We start from the raw sequence: 17,124 nt of genomic DNA, 5'->3' as shown, positions 1-17,124 counted from the left end.
TGCCACCTGCATTGAGAGCACGGAGTCTTAACCACTGGACCCACCAGGGAAGTTTCCCTAAAATACTTTTTTAAATCCTTGAATTTTAACAGTTTTAAGCATGGAAATAATTATCATGTGGAAGTCCAAGACTTTGCGGGATCCTCTATGTTTAAGGTGAAGTGTAGTGTCCATTGTGGATCAGCTTTTCAGAGATAAATAAACAATAAACTCTAGGACAGATCACATAAACGTTTATTATGTTAATTTATTTAATTCTCCTAACCAGTCTCTGGGCTTCCATGGTGGTTCAGTGGTAAAGAATCCACCTGTAAAAGCAAGAAATGTGAGTTCGATCCCTGAGTCGGCCTGGAGGAGAAAATGGCAACTTACTCCAGTATTTTTGTTTGGGAAATCTCACGGACAGAGGAGCCTGGTGGGCTACAGTCCATGGGGTCACAAAGAGTCAGACACGACTTAGCAGCAACAACAACAGCAGCAACCAATCTCTAGGATAGGACTTATCGTCATTTTGTAAATGAGGAAACTAAGAATCAGAGGATCCCTGGGTACACAACCCATGTGGACCAGACCTTCTTATTAGGCTGGTGCGGAGCAGACAAAAGCCTAGGAGATGCAGAAGTCCAAATAACCAGAATGTTCTTCAACCATACCACAATAGCTAATGTCAAAAATAATAATCTGAAGGCAACAAGCAATCCTAGTCTGTTTTGAATTAAAATTAAAGTTATCCATAGTTTCCATTAAAATTCAGTGGGATTAATAATTTATCTGTGACATACAGGAAAACTCCCAAGGAAAAACAAATTTCCATCGAATATGGGTCAACAGGGGTTCACTGCTTTTCATTTCTGTTTCCTAGAGAATAAAAGTATGTCATTGTTTAGTTGCTAAGTCCAACTCTTTTGCATCCCCATGGACTGTAGCCCGCCACGCTCCTCTGTCCACCGACTTCTCCAGGCAAGAATACTGGAACGGGTTCCCATTTCTCTCTCCAGGGGATCTTCCCAACCCAGAGATCGAGGCCGTGTCTCCTGCATTGGCAGGTGACTGAGCCACCACAAAAGTCTGAATAAAGGTATAGCACAGAAGTAATTCTCCAAGGGCAAACTGAACCCATGCAGGAGCTAAATCTAGGCAAGTAGCCTAGTGAAGGCAGGACAATGGACGTCACGTGAAATATCTCACTAAGAGAGCAATTCCAAGTAAAAGAGGTAGATAACATGGTGCCTGGCAGACATGCAGAAAGTGCTCATCAAATCACCTCGTGCTAGCAAAATTAACAGTACAATCAAACTGACATGTAGCCAAACATCAAACCTCTGACTTAAAAAAAAAAAATTCAAATATTCAAATAGGAGTATTTGGAGGTTTTAGGAGAGAAAGAAAGACAGAGATAGACACACATTCAACACTTGGGTAGTCCTGAACCCACACAACAAAGTGCCTGTGGTTTACAAAATCATGAACTAACTCCCACCCCAACATTGATTAACTCACCCGTAGGTTGAGCCTGCCCCCAAACAAGGCCACTGCCTTCACATATCTTGGAGTATCTCAAAGATTTCATTTAGGAGATGTGTACATATATTTATTAATTTTATTTGTACTATTTTTATTAACAGAAGACCATGTTTTTTTTTCTACCACTGCATCGATATTCACCTAGAAAAGGAGAGTCAGAATCCTACAAAATAGAAAATAATCTTTTGATGTGCTCAGATAGGTAGATATTATTCTAGAAAGAAAAAAAAAAGCGTAGCATCTGAATGACACATCAAAGTAGCCTTATGTCCTTGCAAATAATAAAGTAGGAAATGGCAATCCCCTCCAGTATGCTTGCCTGGAAAATTCCACGGACACAGGGGCCTGGCAGGCTGCAGTCCATGGGGTCTCAAAGAGTTGGACATGACTGAGCACACACACCTTGCAAATAAACACACAACCATCTCTTAACCTTCTCAGGGTGTGAAGATCTGTCTCCCTTGAAGGGTTGGCTCAGGCTTCTTTCCAAAAAAAGCCAATGTATCTTTTGAAAGATTAGTGGATGAGCTAATGAACTACAAATGCTTGTACCAAAAATTAGAAAACACAAATCTATGTGAACAAAAGTAAATTACCTTCTTTCTCTGTCCTGGAGACACAGCAGCATAATATTATAATCAGAACAATGATCAGGATCAAAAGCAATGACAATGACACAGCAAGTAGAACTATGGCCCAGGTAGGCAATGATGTACCTGGTTTATCAATACTGTCTATAAGGTAGAAAGGAGAAAAAAATATATATTTTAGTGATGCTTGCCATTGTCAAGGGTATGTAATCACTGAATCTGCCACACTATAAATCAGATTACATTTTCCAACAATGTTGTAACTATTGGATCTGCTACAGCCAGATGTCAAAGGCCAAGTTCCCTTCAGTGTGATTAAATATTCAATGTTCTACAGTATCTTCCATTACTGTCTCATCCATTTATTGCTACCAATATATAACTGCCTGGTAACACAGTCCAAACATTCTCTGGTCAACACCTCTAACATTCCTAAGAGGTGGATAAGCTGGGCTGGGCCACTCCCTAAGGTTGGAACAGTGGTTTCCATGCCCTGATACCATTTACTTACTCAAGAAATGCTTACTGACCAGATACATGCCCAGGAGTAGGATTGCTGGATCAAAACTCTAATTTGAAAAGAAACATGCACCCCTTTGTTCACAGCAGCACTAGCCACAATAGCTGAGACTGGAAGAAAACTAAATGTCTATCAACAGATGAGTGGATAGAGCAGATGTGGTACTACATACAAAGGAATATTACTCAGCCATGAAAAGGAACACATTTGAGTCAGCTCTATGAGGTGGGTGAACCTAGAGTCTATTACAGGAGTAAGTCAGAGAGAGAGAAACAAATACATACCAACACACATATATATGGACTCTAGAAAGATGGTACCAATGACTTTATTTGTAGGGCAGCAATGGAGATGCCAACATAGAGAACAGACTTATGGACTTAGTGGGGGAAGGAGAAGGTGGGACAAACTGGAAGAGTAGCTTGGAAACAAAATTTTAAAAAATTACCATATGTAAAACAGATAGTGAATGGGAATTTGCTGTATGAATCAGGGAGCTCAAACCCCATGCTCTGTAACAACCTAGAGGGGTGGGACAGTTTGGGAAGTAGAAAGGAGTTGCAAAAGGGAGGGGACATACATATGCCTATGACTGATTCATGTTGATATATGGCAGAAACCAACACAATATTGTAAAGCAATTATCCTATAATTGGGCATAAATTTAAAAAATAATTTTATAACAACATGTTTAAGTTGATCTGTTTAAGTGTGAATTGCTATTCAAGAAAGTCTGTCACTCAACTCTGGGTGCTTGGGTAGCATCTCAGTGTAAATGTGTGCTATTTTACTAGATATAAGTCATTAGAAAAATATTAAAACAACAGACTTTCTATGAAGAAAAATAGGATTTTCTTGTAAGTCAATGGCCTCCCCACACTCTGGAACCAGAGATTAGAGCTGAAAAATGTTTCTTGGATGATCTTACTTAGAGTTTTCCTTGAAGTCATAGTTTCAAGTTAAAGGCTCAGAATAAGTTGCATGAATGGTTAGAGATGATAGCTAATGCGTTGGTGTTGACCTCTGAGTGCTGACCTCTGGATGAGCAAGGATCCCACTGCAGAATAATCCACAGACTTATCTCAAAGCAAGCACTGAAATCCAGAGAACTCTGAATTTTGAAGAACTATATAATATAAAAAGATATTTGCCTTTTGTCCTTCATGCAAAGCTTCTCTGCATTACCTATGATAACTTTTTTATATTTCTTTCTTTTTTTAACATCTCGTATTCAATGCCACCTCAAATGTCTGTGAAATTGGCCACTGTAAGATCCATTCTTCCTACACTTCTGCTCATATATAAACTAGACTTGTCCCCACAAGGACCGTGTCTTATTCTCCTTACACACCAAGCAACAGGCATACTAAAATTGGGCATGTTGAACCAATAAATCAATCGATGGATGGATAGAAGGATGGATGGAGAGATGAAGAGACTGTTTCCTTCTGACTCTACATGGAGAAGAGAAATCTGTACACTAGGCTGTCAGCTGCAGCTGAGCCAAAACTGGGACTCACCTTTCTCCTCATATTGAGATGTTTGGACAAGGATTATAGGACTTTAGAAAAGTCAACTAATATCTATCTCCACATCAGCCACTATTCTTCTGAGATAAGCTGGGACAGATAGAGGTAAGAAAATATTTACCCCCACAAAAATGAAGGGGGAGGTAAGAGAATTATCACTCCACATGTCATCCTCCCTAGCCCCATAAATGGAGCTTCAAAACAAGTAAGTGCTTAAATTAGGAGTTTGGGATTAATACATCAGTCAGTTCAGTCACTCAGTCATGTCCAACTGTTTGCAACCCCATGGACTGCAGCACACCACACTTCCCTGTCCATCACCAACTCATGGAGTTTACTCAAACTCATGCCCATTGAGTCGGTGATGCCATCCAGCCATCTCACCCTCTGTCATCCCCTTTTCCTCCCACCTTCAATCTTTCCCAGCATCAGCATCTTTTCTAATGAGTCAGCTCTTTGCATCAGGTGGCCAAAGTATTGGAGTTTCAGCTTCAACATCAGTCCTTTCAATGAATATTCAGGGCTGATTGGATCTCCTTGTAATACAAGGGACTCTCCAAAAGAGTCTTCTCCAACACCACAGTTCAAAAGCATCAACTCTTCGGCGCTCAGCTTTCTTTATAGTCCAACTCTCACATCCATACATGAATACTGGAAAACCCATAGCCTTAACTAGATGGACCTTTGTTGGCAAAGTAATGTCTCTGCTTTTTAATATGCTGTCTAGTTTGGTCATAACTTTTCCTCCAAGGAGTAAACATATTTTAATTTCATGGCTGTAGTCACCATCTACAATGATTTTGGAGCCCTCAGAATAAAGTCTCTCACTGTTTTCACTATTTCCCCATCTATTTGCCATGAAGTGATGGGACTGGATACCATGATCTTAGTTTTCTGAATGTTGAGCTTTAAGCCAACTTTTTCCCTCTCCTCTTTCACTTTCATCAAGAGGCTCTTCAGTTACTCTTCACTTTCTGCCATAAGGGTGGTGTCATCTGCATATCTGAGGTTATTGATATTTCACCTGGCAATCTTGATTCCAGCTAGTGCTTCATCCAGTCCAGTGTTTCTCATGACATACTCTGCATATAAGTTAAATAAACACAGTGACAATAAACAGCCTTGACATACTCCTTTTCCTATTTGGAACCAGTCTGTTGTTCCATGTCTAATTCTAACTGTCACTTCCTGACCTGTATGCGGATTTCTCAAGAGACAGGTCAGGTGGTCTGGTATTCCCACCTCTTTCAGAATTTTCCAGTTTGTTGCGATCCACACAGTCAAAGGCTTTGGCATAGTCAATAAAGCAGAAATAGATGTTTGTCTGGAACTCTCTTGCTTTGTCGATGATCCAATGGATGTTAGCAATTTGATCTCTGGTTCCTCTGCCTTTTCTAAAACCAGACCGAACCTCTGAAAGTTCATGGTTCACGTATTGCTGAAGCCTGGCTTGGAGAATTTTGAGCATTACTTTACTACTGTGTGAGATGAGTGCAATTGTGCAGTAGTTGGAGCATTCTTTGGCATTGCCTTTCTTTGGGATTGGATTGAAAACTAATCTTTTCCAGTCCTATGGCCACTGCTGAGTTTTCCAAATTTGCTGGTATATTGAGTGCAGCATTTTCACAGCATCATCTTTTAGGATTTGAACTAGCTCAACTGGACTTCCATCACTTCCACTAGCTTTGTTCATGGTGATGCTTCCTAAGGTCCACTTGACTTCACATTCCAGGATGTCTGGTTCTTGGTGAGTGATCACATCATCGTGATTATCTGGGTAGTGAAGATTTTTTTGTACAATTCTTCTGTGTATTCTTGCCACCTCTTCCTAATATCTTCTGCTTCTGTTAGGTCCATACCATTTCTGTCCTCTATTGAGCCCATCTTTGCATGAAATGTTCCCTTGGGATCTCTAATTTTCTTGAAAAGATCTCTAGTCTTTCCCATTCCATTGTTTTCCTCTATTTCTTTGCACTGACCACTGAGGAAGGTTTTCTTATCTCTCCTTGCTATTCTTTGGAACTCTGTACTCAAATGTGTATATCTATATATAAAATAGATAAACAACAAGGACCTACAGTATAGCACAGGAAACTATACTCAGTATTTTATAATAATTTAGGGGAGATAATCGGGAAAAGAATATATACCTGCATCACTGTGTTGTACACCTGAAACTAACACAGCATTGTAAATCATCTACTCTTCAATTTAAGACAATAAAAATGAGATAAAATACAGTATATGGTCAAAAAACAAGCCAGTCTCTTAACGTCAATCACATCCAGAGAGTAACATGACTCGTCCCCTTGCTCCACAGAAAGCAGACTCCCAATCATCACCTGAAATACTTGCTGTGCTCATGGGTTCAGAGCCAGCTCCCTCGATGCCGAGTCAGGGGTCTGAAATGGTACCCCAGGTGATTCTGAGGCGGGTGGTTTAGTGATCCATGTTTTGAGAATTCCTGAGTGCAGTCAAGATTGCCACATTCCAGGGAACCCCTATATTCTCCCTCCCACTGATATGATGACAAAATTATTAAACCCAGAGCTGCTTTAGGATATTCACAGTCCATCCACTCCTGGAAAGCCTTGTGACCTGGAGTGCTTCGGGCTCCGTGTCAATAGAACCAATCAAATTTCATGACCACCATGTGCCTACGCTCCCTTGAGCTTTGGGCTCATATGTTAGTAACAATTCTCACCCCACCAGGCTGTTCAGAAACTCAAGAGGCATGGGCAAAGTGCCAAACGCTGTGAGGTCCAGCACACATGTTCCAGATTGCAGTGTTCATCATAAATTCGGTCTGATGAACTCTTTTTACAAACTGAAGTTTGAAAAGAATAAGAGCTCTTATAAGAAGGGAGCCAGCGGAGGTGGGTCTGGTTTAAGATTCAAGAGAAAGGCTTGAAATTCTTACTGGAAAAAGTCAACACACTGTTGACTTACTCAAACACTCTATCAGGGGCTTTCTTTTGCTGCTGGAAAAAACTCTCAGCATGCCAACTTGGGTCAGCTGTTTCTTAGCATGACAATCTTCCCCCCAGTCTTGCACAGAAAGATAACTCTAGGGAGGGCCTATTTGAAGGAAGGGAGGCCACCTCGCTGGCATGGGAGACAGAATCAAGAAAGAGAGAGGGTGATATTGCACCCTGCCTGCCTCTCATGTCCTTAATTCAACCACCAAGTTCAAAAGAGTGCTGCCTGCACTCACCTAAAAGCCCCAGGCTCTCACCAACATGGCAACTTACATCAGGAACCACACGGCTCAGATTTTTGCTTCCTATTAGCTGTGACCTCGCTACCCCGGGGGTCAAATCTCCCACAGAGTTTCCCACCTAAGAAAAACTTATGCCCTCTCTCTGTTCCAGGGGAACCCCAAGAAAAGTGTGGGGTGTGCATTGTAAACAGATGTAATTTAGGATTGGAGCCATACAGAGGAAACTTCCTTCAGTTCAGTTCAGTCGCTCAGTCATGTCCGACTCTCTGTGACCCCATGGACTGCAGCACACCAGGGCTCCCTGTCCATCACCAACTCCCGGAGCTTCCTCAAAGTCATGTCTATCGAGTCAGTGATGCCATCCAACCATCTCATCCTCTGTTGGCCCCTTCTTCTCCCACCTTCAATCTTTCCCAGCATCAGGATCTTTTCTAGTGACTCAGTTCTTCACATCAGGTGATCAAAGTATTGGAGTTTCAGCTTCAGCATCAGTCCTTCCAACGAATATTCAGGACTGATTTCCTTTAGGATGGACTGGTTGGATCTCCTTGCAGTCAAGGGACTCTCCAGTCTTCTCCAACACCACAGTTTAAAAGCATCAGTTCAAAAAAAAAAAAAAAAGACACATAAAAACATCAGTTCTTCGGTGCTCAACTTTCTTTATAGTCCAACTCTCACATCCACACGTGACCACTGGAAAAACCATAGTCTTGACTAGACAGACGTTTGTTGGCAAAGTAATGTCTCTGCTTTTTAATATGCTGTCTAGGTTAATCATAGCTTTCCTTTCTTACTTTAATAATAACTTTTAATTGATTTCATAGTGTATATATATATATATATATATGTACACACATGCATATATATCACAGGTATCTATGTTTAGCATGAGGCTAATTTTTAAATGAGCAAGGCTTCCATGGTGACTCAGTGGTAAAGAATCCACCTGCCAAAGCAAGAGATGATGGTTCAATCCCTGGGTCAGGAAGACCCCTGGAGAAGGAAATGGCAACCCACTCCAGTATTTTTGCCTGGAAAATTGGATGGACAGAGGAACCTGGCCAGCTACAGTCCACTGGGGTCTCAAAAGAGTCAGACACTGCTGAGCAACTAAACAACAACAATTTTTAAATGAGCACATTTACAGTGGGTTGAAAGAAAGAGAAACAATAGTCCTATATTGATAAAGTGAAAATCATGACAGTGGACAGAAAACAGAATCTTGGAATGATCTCATCCATTACCCAACCCCTTCGTCGTGCAAATAAGACACTCAGGATAAAGCTCCATTAAAGGTAAGCCAAGGGCGCTCAGAGCAGGGAAGCCCCAGAGTCTCTGACTCTTTATTCCACCACGTTGGGTCTCTAATCTGGAAAATCCCTGCCTGGAAAGTTGCAGCCCATACCCTGTAGGAATCAGGGACTCTCAGTGGACACCAGTCCCTGATTTGTGTCTTAGCAAAGGGTGTGGGCACAATGATTCAAGATGGAAAACAGATTTGCGGGTGAGGATGAATATACTATGGGCTTCTCTGGTGGCTCAGATGATAAAGAATCTGACTGCAGTGGAGGAGACCCAGGTTCAATCCCTGGGTGTACTATACCTGTTACGCACAAACAGTGACTAAGTAAGGTTATCTCCAAGTTCAACACCACCTGCCTTCCTCCCTCCTATAACTGCCTGCACACAAGGACTGCAAGACTGAATTTACAGTGTGACTTTTATCTCAGCTCTGAGATTGTCCTTTTTCCATCTGTGAAGAAAAGGAAAATAGATCCCAGGTGCTCACACAGAAGTGCTCGGAGTTTTAAAAGGGCACATAGACTTTCTCAAAACAGAAAAAGAGACTCAGATGTATGGAACAGACTTGTGGACTCTGGGAGAAGGAGAGGGTGGGATGTTTCAGGAGAACAGCATTGAAACATGTATATCTAGGGTGAAACGGATAACCAGCTCAGGTTGGGTACATGAGACAAGTGCTCGGGCCTGGTGCACTGGGAAGACCCAGAGGGATCGGGTGGAGAGGGAGGTGGGAGGGGGGACTGGGATGGGGAATACATGTAAATCCATGGCTAATTCATATCAATGTATAACAAAAACTACTGTAATGATGTAAAGTAATTAGCCTCCAACTAATAAAAATTAAAAAAAAAAAAAAAAAAAAAAAAAAACCAGCAGGATGACTGCAAAATGTCACTACCAGAATGTGCAAAATATGCTCCTATGTGGACAAGAAAGGACATGGGAGATCACTGAACCCACAAAATAAGTGAGAACTGTGGCTCACTCTCCTGTCCTGTAGGCTCTGGTGCAGGCACTGGATGTTTTAACCCACTTCTCACACCAACAACCACCCTAGATGGTAGGGATTATTATTATTATCTGTTTCACAGATGAGAAAACTGAGGCTCAGAGAGGTTAAGTCACCTGCCTAATGTCACACAGTGAGTAAGAAGGCAAGCTGGGAATTGAGTCCATGCTGTCTGGCATCAAGTCTGTGAAGAGTAGCATCTGGTGAGGCTGGGCTGGGAGGTGGGGCCTTAGAAAGGCTCCATTTCAGTAGTTCCTAATCCTGCTTGCTCAGTAATTTTGGAGCTTTTTTTAAAAAAATAATAATAAATGCTGACTTCCAGACTCTATACAGACTGAGACAGAAATCTGCGGTGGGGCCTGAGAATAAGCATATGTGTTAAAGCTCCCTTAACAAGCAGCCAAGGTGGGAAAATGCATGTCCTATTCTCTTTCCTTCCCCTCATTTGACCCGCAAGAAAACTATGCCATGAAGGCCAAGGACTTGCCCAATGTCACAAAACTAGTGCCCAAATTCCAACAAGGATGGTCACACCCACCACTCTTGTCTGTTCTCAAAATGACCATGTCCCACAGAACTCAGATCTCACCAGGAATCACCACAGTCTACAAGGCAATCATGTGTCCTAAAACTATGGCTTCACTTGCACTGTCCACAGCCTGCATACTTGTAAATTTGTAGAGAAAATGACCCAGGCAGTCAGACAGAGGGTTGAGGGAGCTTGGCTCAAGGCAGGAGTGAAGGGGGCTTTCACCTTCTCACTGTCTGTACGTTTGCGATCTTAAAGTCTGTGTTACCTCTATAATCAAGAAAATCAATTTAAAAAGACACCAGCATGTGCCTTTCAATATGCTTTTCTTTAGAGAATCAATAAGCACTTCATGCAACCTTTTGGCTTGAACTCATCAAGCTTCCTAAGCTGTCAATGTCACTTTCCTCAAGGGCTCAAAAGGATTGCCCCCAAAATGAACACAAACTCCTTGCACTTTTAGGAAATGGGTGACAGGACTGACGTTTTTATCTGATCAAGCACAGCCTCATGCATTCTCAGAAACATGGCTTGGCTCCCAGAAGCCAGCTCCCCTAGCCCAGGTGGTAACGAGGTCTTCAGCTACTAAAACTTGCATAAAACACACACCACCAGCCACCAGCTGCTCTTGATCTTGATGAATAATTTAGAAACAAATTCAGTTCTCCAAATGAGTCCAATAAAATGGGACTCATTGCAACATACCCATCACGCTCTCCTCTGTGAAGCTGTTGGAACTCCAGATGCCGTAATTAAGCCTGCTCACTTCTCTGGTCCCGGGCTAAGAAGAATTCAGCCGAATTAAAGCCCATCAAGGGAAATTGAATGCCCCTTACCCTTTCCCTACAAAAGACAAACTTTGCAGACAAGCTCATCTCCAGTACCATTTCTACAAGGCATCATCAGTCAGACCAGAACTCTCTGTTGCTATATTGCCTTAATAAAGTGTGTGGTTTGAACACTTTCATTCCATTTGGTGCTAATAGAACTTTTTTTTCCAATCTTCCCTTTCAAACCCTGGACCATACTTTGTCACATTTAAATTGCCTGAAAGCAAGCTGGGTTGGCTCCTTGGAGAAATAGGCAATTCTAGGCCGGAACAGGGGAAATGCAAAGAAAATTTGGAACATCTTAATGAGACAAGTGCTCAGAAACTAAGAGGGACATGTCAGAAGGACACTAGAGCCAGATGAAAAGGATTTCCCCTGGCCAAAATTGGAATATCAAAACGGATAGTGGTGGGAGTAAATTACAATGTATTGGATAAAAATGAGTCCACACCAAACTATAAAAAAAAAAAAAGAAGAAAGAAAGAAAAGGAAGAAAGAGACAGCAATGTTTCTTCTTTGCAGAAGAATGTGTGTGCTCATTTGTTCAGTCATGTCCAACTCTTTATGACTCCCTGGATGGTAGCCTGCCAGGCTCCCTGTCCATGGGATTATCCAGGCAAGAATACTGGAGTGGGTTGCCGTTTCCTACCGCAGGGGACCTTCCCAACCCAGGGATGGAACCCATGTATCATATGTCTCCTGCACTGGCAGACAGATTCTTTATCACTGTGTTACCTGGGAAACCTGTTACAGAAAAATGACAACTGAAAAATATAGAAAAATTTTGGAACCAGAAAATCATTCTTTTACAACCACCAAAGAAATAAGCAATTTGGGCAGTGACTTATCCATGAACGCAAATATTATTAGGTGAAAGACTGTCAAGAAACAGATATTCACACAGTATTTGTAGATTATATATTAATTATAAAAGCTAAAATGTACCTTTACAATAGAGAAATCTGGGAGACATTGCTTCAATCAGATGATCAAATGTATTACCAGTCATCAAGAAAACTGGCATCACAGGGCCAAATGACATTACTCGTATCTTGGCAAAAATATTTGATCTTCATCAAGTGTGTTGGGAAAACTCAGACAAATCCATATTGAAGGGCTTCTTGCAATAAAGGTCTGGATCCTTCAAAGATGTTTTTTATCAGAAAAGACAAAAAAGGTGGGGGGACCACTGGATATTAAAGGAGACCAAAGAAGACATGACAACCAAAGGTAACACATGGTCTTTAGATGGATACTGGTTTGGGGGGAGAAACATCTAGAAAGGACGATGGGAGAGATTTGAATATGAACCAAATATTGTATAATAGTATTGTATCAATGTTAAAGCTCCTGACTTCCAAGAACATTGGGGTTAATTAAAATGTCCTTGTTCTTAGGATACATATGCTGGGGTATTTAGGGGTAAAGTGTCATAAATCTCCAAGCAAATCTTGAATGGGAAAGAAGGGAAGGAAGGAAGGAAAAAGAGTGAAAAAAAATTGTAAAAAGAGCAAGGGAAGGATGGACAGAAGACAAGGAGGGGGAAGACAAGGGGGGAGGGAGGGAAAGAAAAGCCGAGAGAGAGAAGCAAATGTGAAAAGCTGTTCACATCTGCTGTGTCTAAGTGAAGATACATTGGTACTCCTTGTACTATTCTTGCGACTTTTCTAAAGGTTTTTAATTGTCCAAACTAGTAAGAAAAGCAAGTTAGGTTTGAATTCTAGCTTCCTTTTCATATACAGTCTTAGTAGGAAATAAGCTAAATCCTTTGGAATCTCATAAGCTGAAATAAGTTAACCCTGACTTAAAACCAAAGAACACTGATTTCTGTGATATTTACCATCAAAAAGACAGATATTCACAGAAGCAGGTCAAAGCTCTGGCAGGTCCGAGCTCCCGTTTCTGTTGGCAACCACCAGTTGGTGCTGGTCCACCTGCTCTGTGTGGATGGGGCATGCTCTCTGATTCCTAACAAGCCCCTACAATCTGCCTCCTACCTGATGCGTGTATTCACCCATGCTTTCATTTTTGTTGTCTGCCTGGTCTCTGGGGATGTCTGAGTTGGAGACAAGGGCCAAACATCAAGAGCACGGGCTTGTGCTGGTACTACATTAGGGATTATTCCCTGCAGTGTAAAGTTCAGGATAGCAAGATCTAAACACCGCTTAGGCTCTATATGGCTTTTTACAGGTTCACAGAGACATCATCTGTTGTGCAGTGAATTGTCTCTCCCCAAGCTTCCCAGGTGGCACTAGGGGTATAGGACCCCCCTCCCAATTCAGGAGACATAAGACACCTGGTTTCAGTCCCTGGGTCTGGAAGATCCCCTGGAGGAGGGCATGGCAACCCACTACAGTATTTTCGCCTGGAGAATCCCAAGGACAGAGAAGAGAGCTACAGTTCAAAGGGTTGCAAAGAGTTGAAAAGGACTGCAGTTACTTAGCATGCACACATGCAAAATTCATTTGTTAAAGTCCTATCTTCTAGAACTTCAGAATGTGACCTTGTTTGGAAACAGTGTTGTTGAAGATGGAATTTAGTTAAGATGAGGTCATACTGGATAGAGTGGCCCCTGATCCGATATGACTGGTGTCTTTAATTATTTTAAAAAAGGAAAGGAGTGGAGTTTGGACCCAGCCACACATACAGGGAGAACATCATGTGAAGACGAAGGCAGAGATCAGTGTGATGCAGTGTCCATAAGCCAAAGGACACCACAGATGGCCAGCAAACCACCAGAAGCTATGTTACAGGGAAGAGCCAATTACAGCTCCATTTGGATCTCTTTCTTTAACCTTTGCTTCCTGCTGCTTTTGTTCACTGAAAGGACACTGCCCATGCAAAGTGGCCTGCCTCAGAAACCCCTGCCCCTCTACCTGACTATTAAACCAAAATGCCCTTGTTCAGGCCCCTGTCCACCTGTGGGTGGCAGGATGAAAGAAATAAACACGTCCCTGCCTGAGGATTGCCATTCTAGGAGATATTTGCAAGATTAATGGCCTCTTTACTTTGTTTCCTCACCTCCCCCCATCTCTGTTCTATAAAACAACCTGGCATCCAGACCCCAGTAAGATGGTTATGTTGAGGCATTAGTCTGCCACCTTCTCTGTCAACTGATTTTCTGAATAAAGTCATATCCCTTGCCTCAATATCACATCTCTTGGATTTATTCAGCTGTTGTGCGGTGAGCAGAGTGAGCTTGGATTCAGTCACAGCCGGGGAAGAGGTCTGGAACAGACTGGTCCTCAGAAGAAGCCAACCCTGCCCACACCTTGATCTCAGATGCCCAGCCTCCAGAGCTTTGAAAGAAACCATGCCTGTTGTTTAAGCACCCAGTCTGAGGTTACACAGACCCAGGACACTCACACACCTACCAGGGCTGCTCACAGAGGGAGGGCAAAGGGGACTGGAGAGTGGAGAGGACAGGTAAGCAGATTCGACACACACTGGCAAGGCCATCTCTGCCATCTACTATAAAGACGGACACGTTCCAAACAATGCTCCCCTGTTGTCTCAGCTTTACAACAGGAATATAACAGCATCCACTCATGAGAAAGCTGCACAGGTTAATCTGGTTAGTATTTGAGAACCACTTAAACGAGTGTCGGACACAACTGAGCGACTGAACTGAACTGAACTAAACGAGTGTATTTAAAGAGGAGATACATTGCTTTTTATGTGTTCATATAGCTGATTCACTTAACTGTACAGCAGAGACTAACACAATATTTTAAATCAGTATACACCAATAAAAATTTTTAAAAAATAATAAAGGAAACACTGAGCTGGAAAAAAATAGTCTTTACTTAATAAGTGATATGTAGTGCTGCTTTTTATTTGTATTATTGTTATTATTAATCTTGCTATGGCTGTAACTTTGTTCCAAACTTTGGAAGATCTTAAGTGAAGATGTTTTCATAGCAGGAAGAGTTATGGACCATGGGAGAACTCTTCCTGGCTTCAGGATCCCTCGGCACCATCATCATATGACCTGGAACAGAGTGCAGTCCTTCTCTGGGCCTACTTTGCTTTCACTTTTCTAGAGTGTAGGTGTGAAAGCAAACCTCCAGCCCCCACCCATGTGTTTTCTGAGCTCAAGCAGGCTCAGAGGGGCCCCGTGAAGATATGTGGTCAGAGTCTGGCATTTACCAAGGGCCCTGTTGATGATCGCGTCATCAACACAATGGACATGTACTTGAGCAAACTCCAGGAGATAGTGAAGGACAGGGAAGCCTGGCGTGCTGCCATCCATGGGGTCACGGGGTTGCAAAGAGCCTGACATGACGTAGTAACTGAACAACAAGGACCCTACAGCAGATTCTCTTTGGACCTAGATTTTAAACTTCTGTCATTTTGTACATTTTTTAACAATGCATAGACCTGGTACTTTCAGACATAGTGTGGATTTGTTGTGTGAAAAAATGATCCCTCCTAATTCCATTAAGATTGGAAGGAATCCCTGAGAATATGCATACCCTCCTCAAAAATTAGAAGAATTCCTTTCCTGTTGGCACAGGGGATGGGATCAGACAGGAACAACGGGTGAGAGCTAGAGAAAAGCACTGAGTTCAAGACTTTATATCTGAAAACTTAATGCTGTTCTATAAGTAGCTGTCAAGGTTCTCAGTGATTTCCATGTGTAAGTAGAAAAGAGAGAAATACCTGAAGAGGGAATTTAAATGTGAAATTACAGGGTCAAGAAGCTGGCACAAGTCCTTTGTCTCCATCACCATCCCTTCCTGAGATCAAGGTCACCATACGATTTTCCTGGGCATCGTTGATTAAGAAGCACAGCATATAAAATGTAAAGCATGCAATAATAATTCACTTTAGATGAAGCAAAAAGTCTTCACTTACCCAAGGGAGGCTGAACCACAGTGAGACGGACAGTTACAGACTCACGGACGTCCAGCCCCTTCATCTCAGCCACACAAGTCACAGTGCCGTTCCCCTGCGGCGTCAGAGCAAGGATGCTCTCTACACTTTGAAGGTCCTCAGGCTCCGGGATGGAATAATAGCTCGAATGGCTCACGGGAACCCCTATCTCCCAGGAAAGACCTGGGAGCGGGGTCCAGTTCAGCGCACGGCAAGTTACGTTACAAGGATTGTCCTCAGTGACTACAAGGCTGCCTCCAGGAATGAGCAACTGCCCCACGACTAAGGGAGAGAAGAGAAATGCTCGAGGGGATGATTATGCCTCTCAGGGCCAGATTTTTCCAAAAACTGTCCTCCAGATCACATTGCATGAGCACTGCCTTCCCCAGCCCAAACTGACTGTGTCTGTATCCGGAAACCATAAGTCAGGTTTGATCTGTGTATTTAGTTTACACCTGTCACGTTCACAGAAGAAGGGGAGGTGGCTCACCAGAAAATATAGATTCCAGAGAAAATGAATAAATAAAAAATCAGGATCCAGGGACTTGGGAAGCATACTTAATTCAAACACTGTGTTCTCTTTCAACACACAATTTTCTTCTATTAGTTTTGATTGCATTTCCTCTTTCTGTTCTATTCCATGTATCTAGAATCTCTGTTATACGCATATAGAAACCCTGGGATTCATTCTTCAAGTGGTTATCTATTTATATTTCTGTTTAATTGTATTCTTTCACCAAATTCTTGGAAAATTTTAGGGGTTTGTCTTTCATGTTAACTGATCATTTATTTTGTTGTTAATTATAACAGATCTGTAGTTCTCATCTTTCCATGTTTTTTCATTTTTTCACTTAAGGGTTTTCTTAATTGTCTTAAAGCAACCTTCTCTGATTGACTGTTATTACCTTTTGAAAATATCCTTATTAACTTTCACAGGTAATAAACAATTAGCATTTTCTTTAAAAAAAAAAAATCAGGATCCAGGGAAATATAAATTACATTTGAAAGATGGGATGAATGCGCCCACCACTGAGGGCTACAGGATCACTGCAATGGAGTTGCAAACTTGTCCTGGGCTGCCCTAAGAACCAATGCGAAAAGGAAAAGAACCTTTACATTCTTTTCATTGTAGAGAGAACACATCTCAGAGTTTCATGATGGAAGCAAGTCTCTCCTGGCCTTTCTTTGATCAATTA

At 42.0% G+C, this 17,124-nt stretch overlaps 1 protein-coding gene across 5 annotated transcripts in view; it reads right to left on the bottom strand.

The window, feature by feature from the left end:
* IGSF5 (immunoglobulin superfamily member 5) overlaps nt 1–17,124 on the bottom strand; it is a 54,073-nt gene that overhangs the window by 17,951 nt on the left and 18,998 nt on the right. For 3 of the 5 annotated variants that reach the window (XM_070466791.1, XM_020868937.2, XM_070466792.1), the window contains 2 exons: nt 15,911–16,210; nt 2,121–2,258 (listed from right to left, as the gene is read on the bottom strand). The exons of 1 other annotated variant lie outside the window; for it this stretch is intronic. In XM_070466791.1, the coding sequence (XP_070322892.1) occupies nt 2,121–2,258; nt 15,911–16,210 (438 nt within the window). The remainder of the gene's footprint in view (nt 1–2,120; nt 2,259–15,910; nt 16,211–17,124) is intronic. One more of the 5 variants, XM_020868938.2, reaches the window with a different exon arrangement.

The sequence above is a fragment of the Odocoileus virginianus genome, chromosome 4, assembly GCF_023699985.2.
Source record: "Odocoileus virginianus isolate 20LAN1187 ecotype Illinois chromosome 4, Ovbor_1.2, whole genome shotgun sequence".
NCBI lineage: Eukaryota > Metazoa > Chordata > Mammalia > Artiodactyla > Cervidae > Odocoileus > Odocoileus virginianus.
Note: the sequence above shows the minus strand (reverse complement) of the source record. Positions and strands in the feature narration are given on the sequence as shown.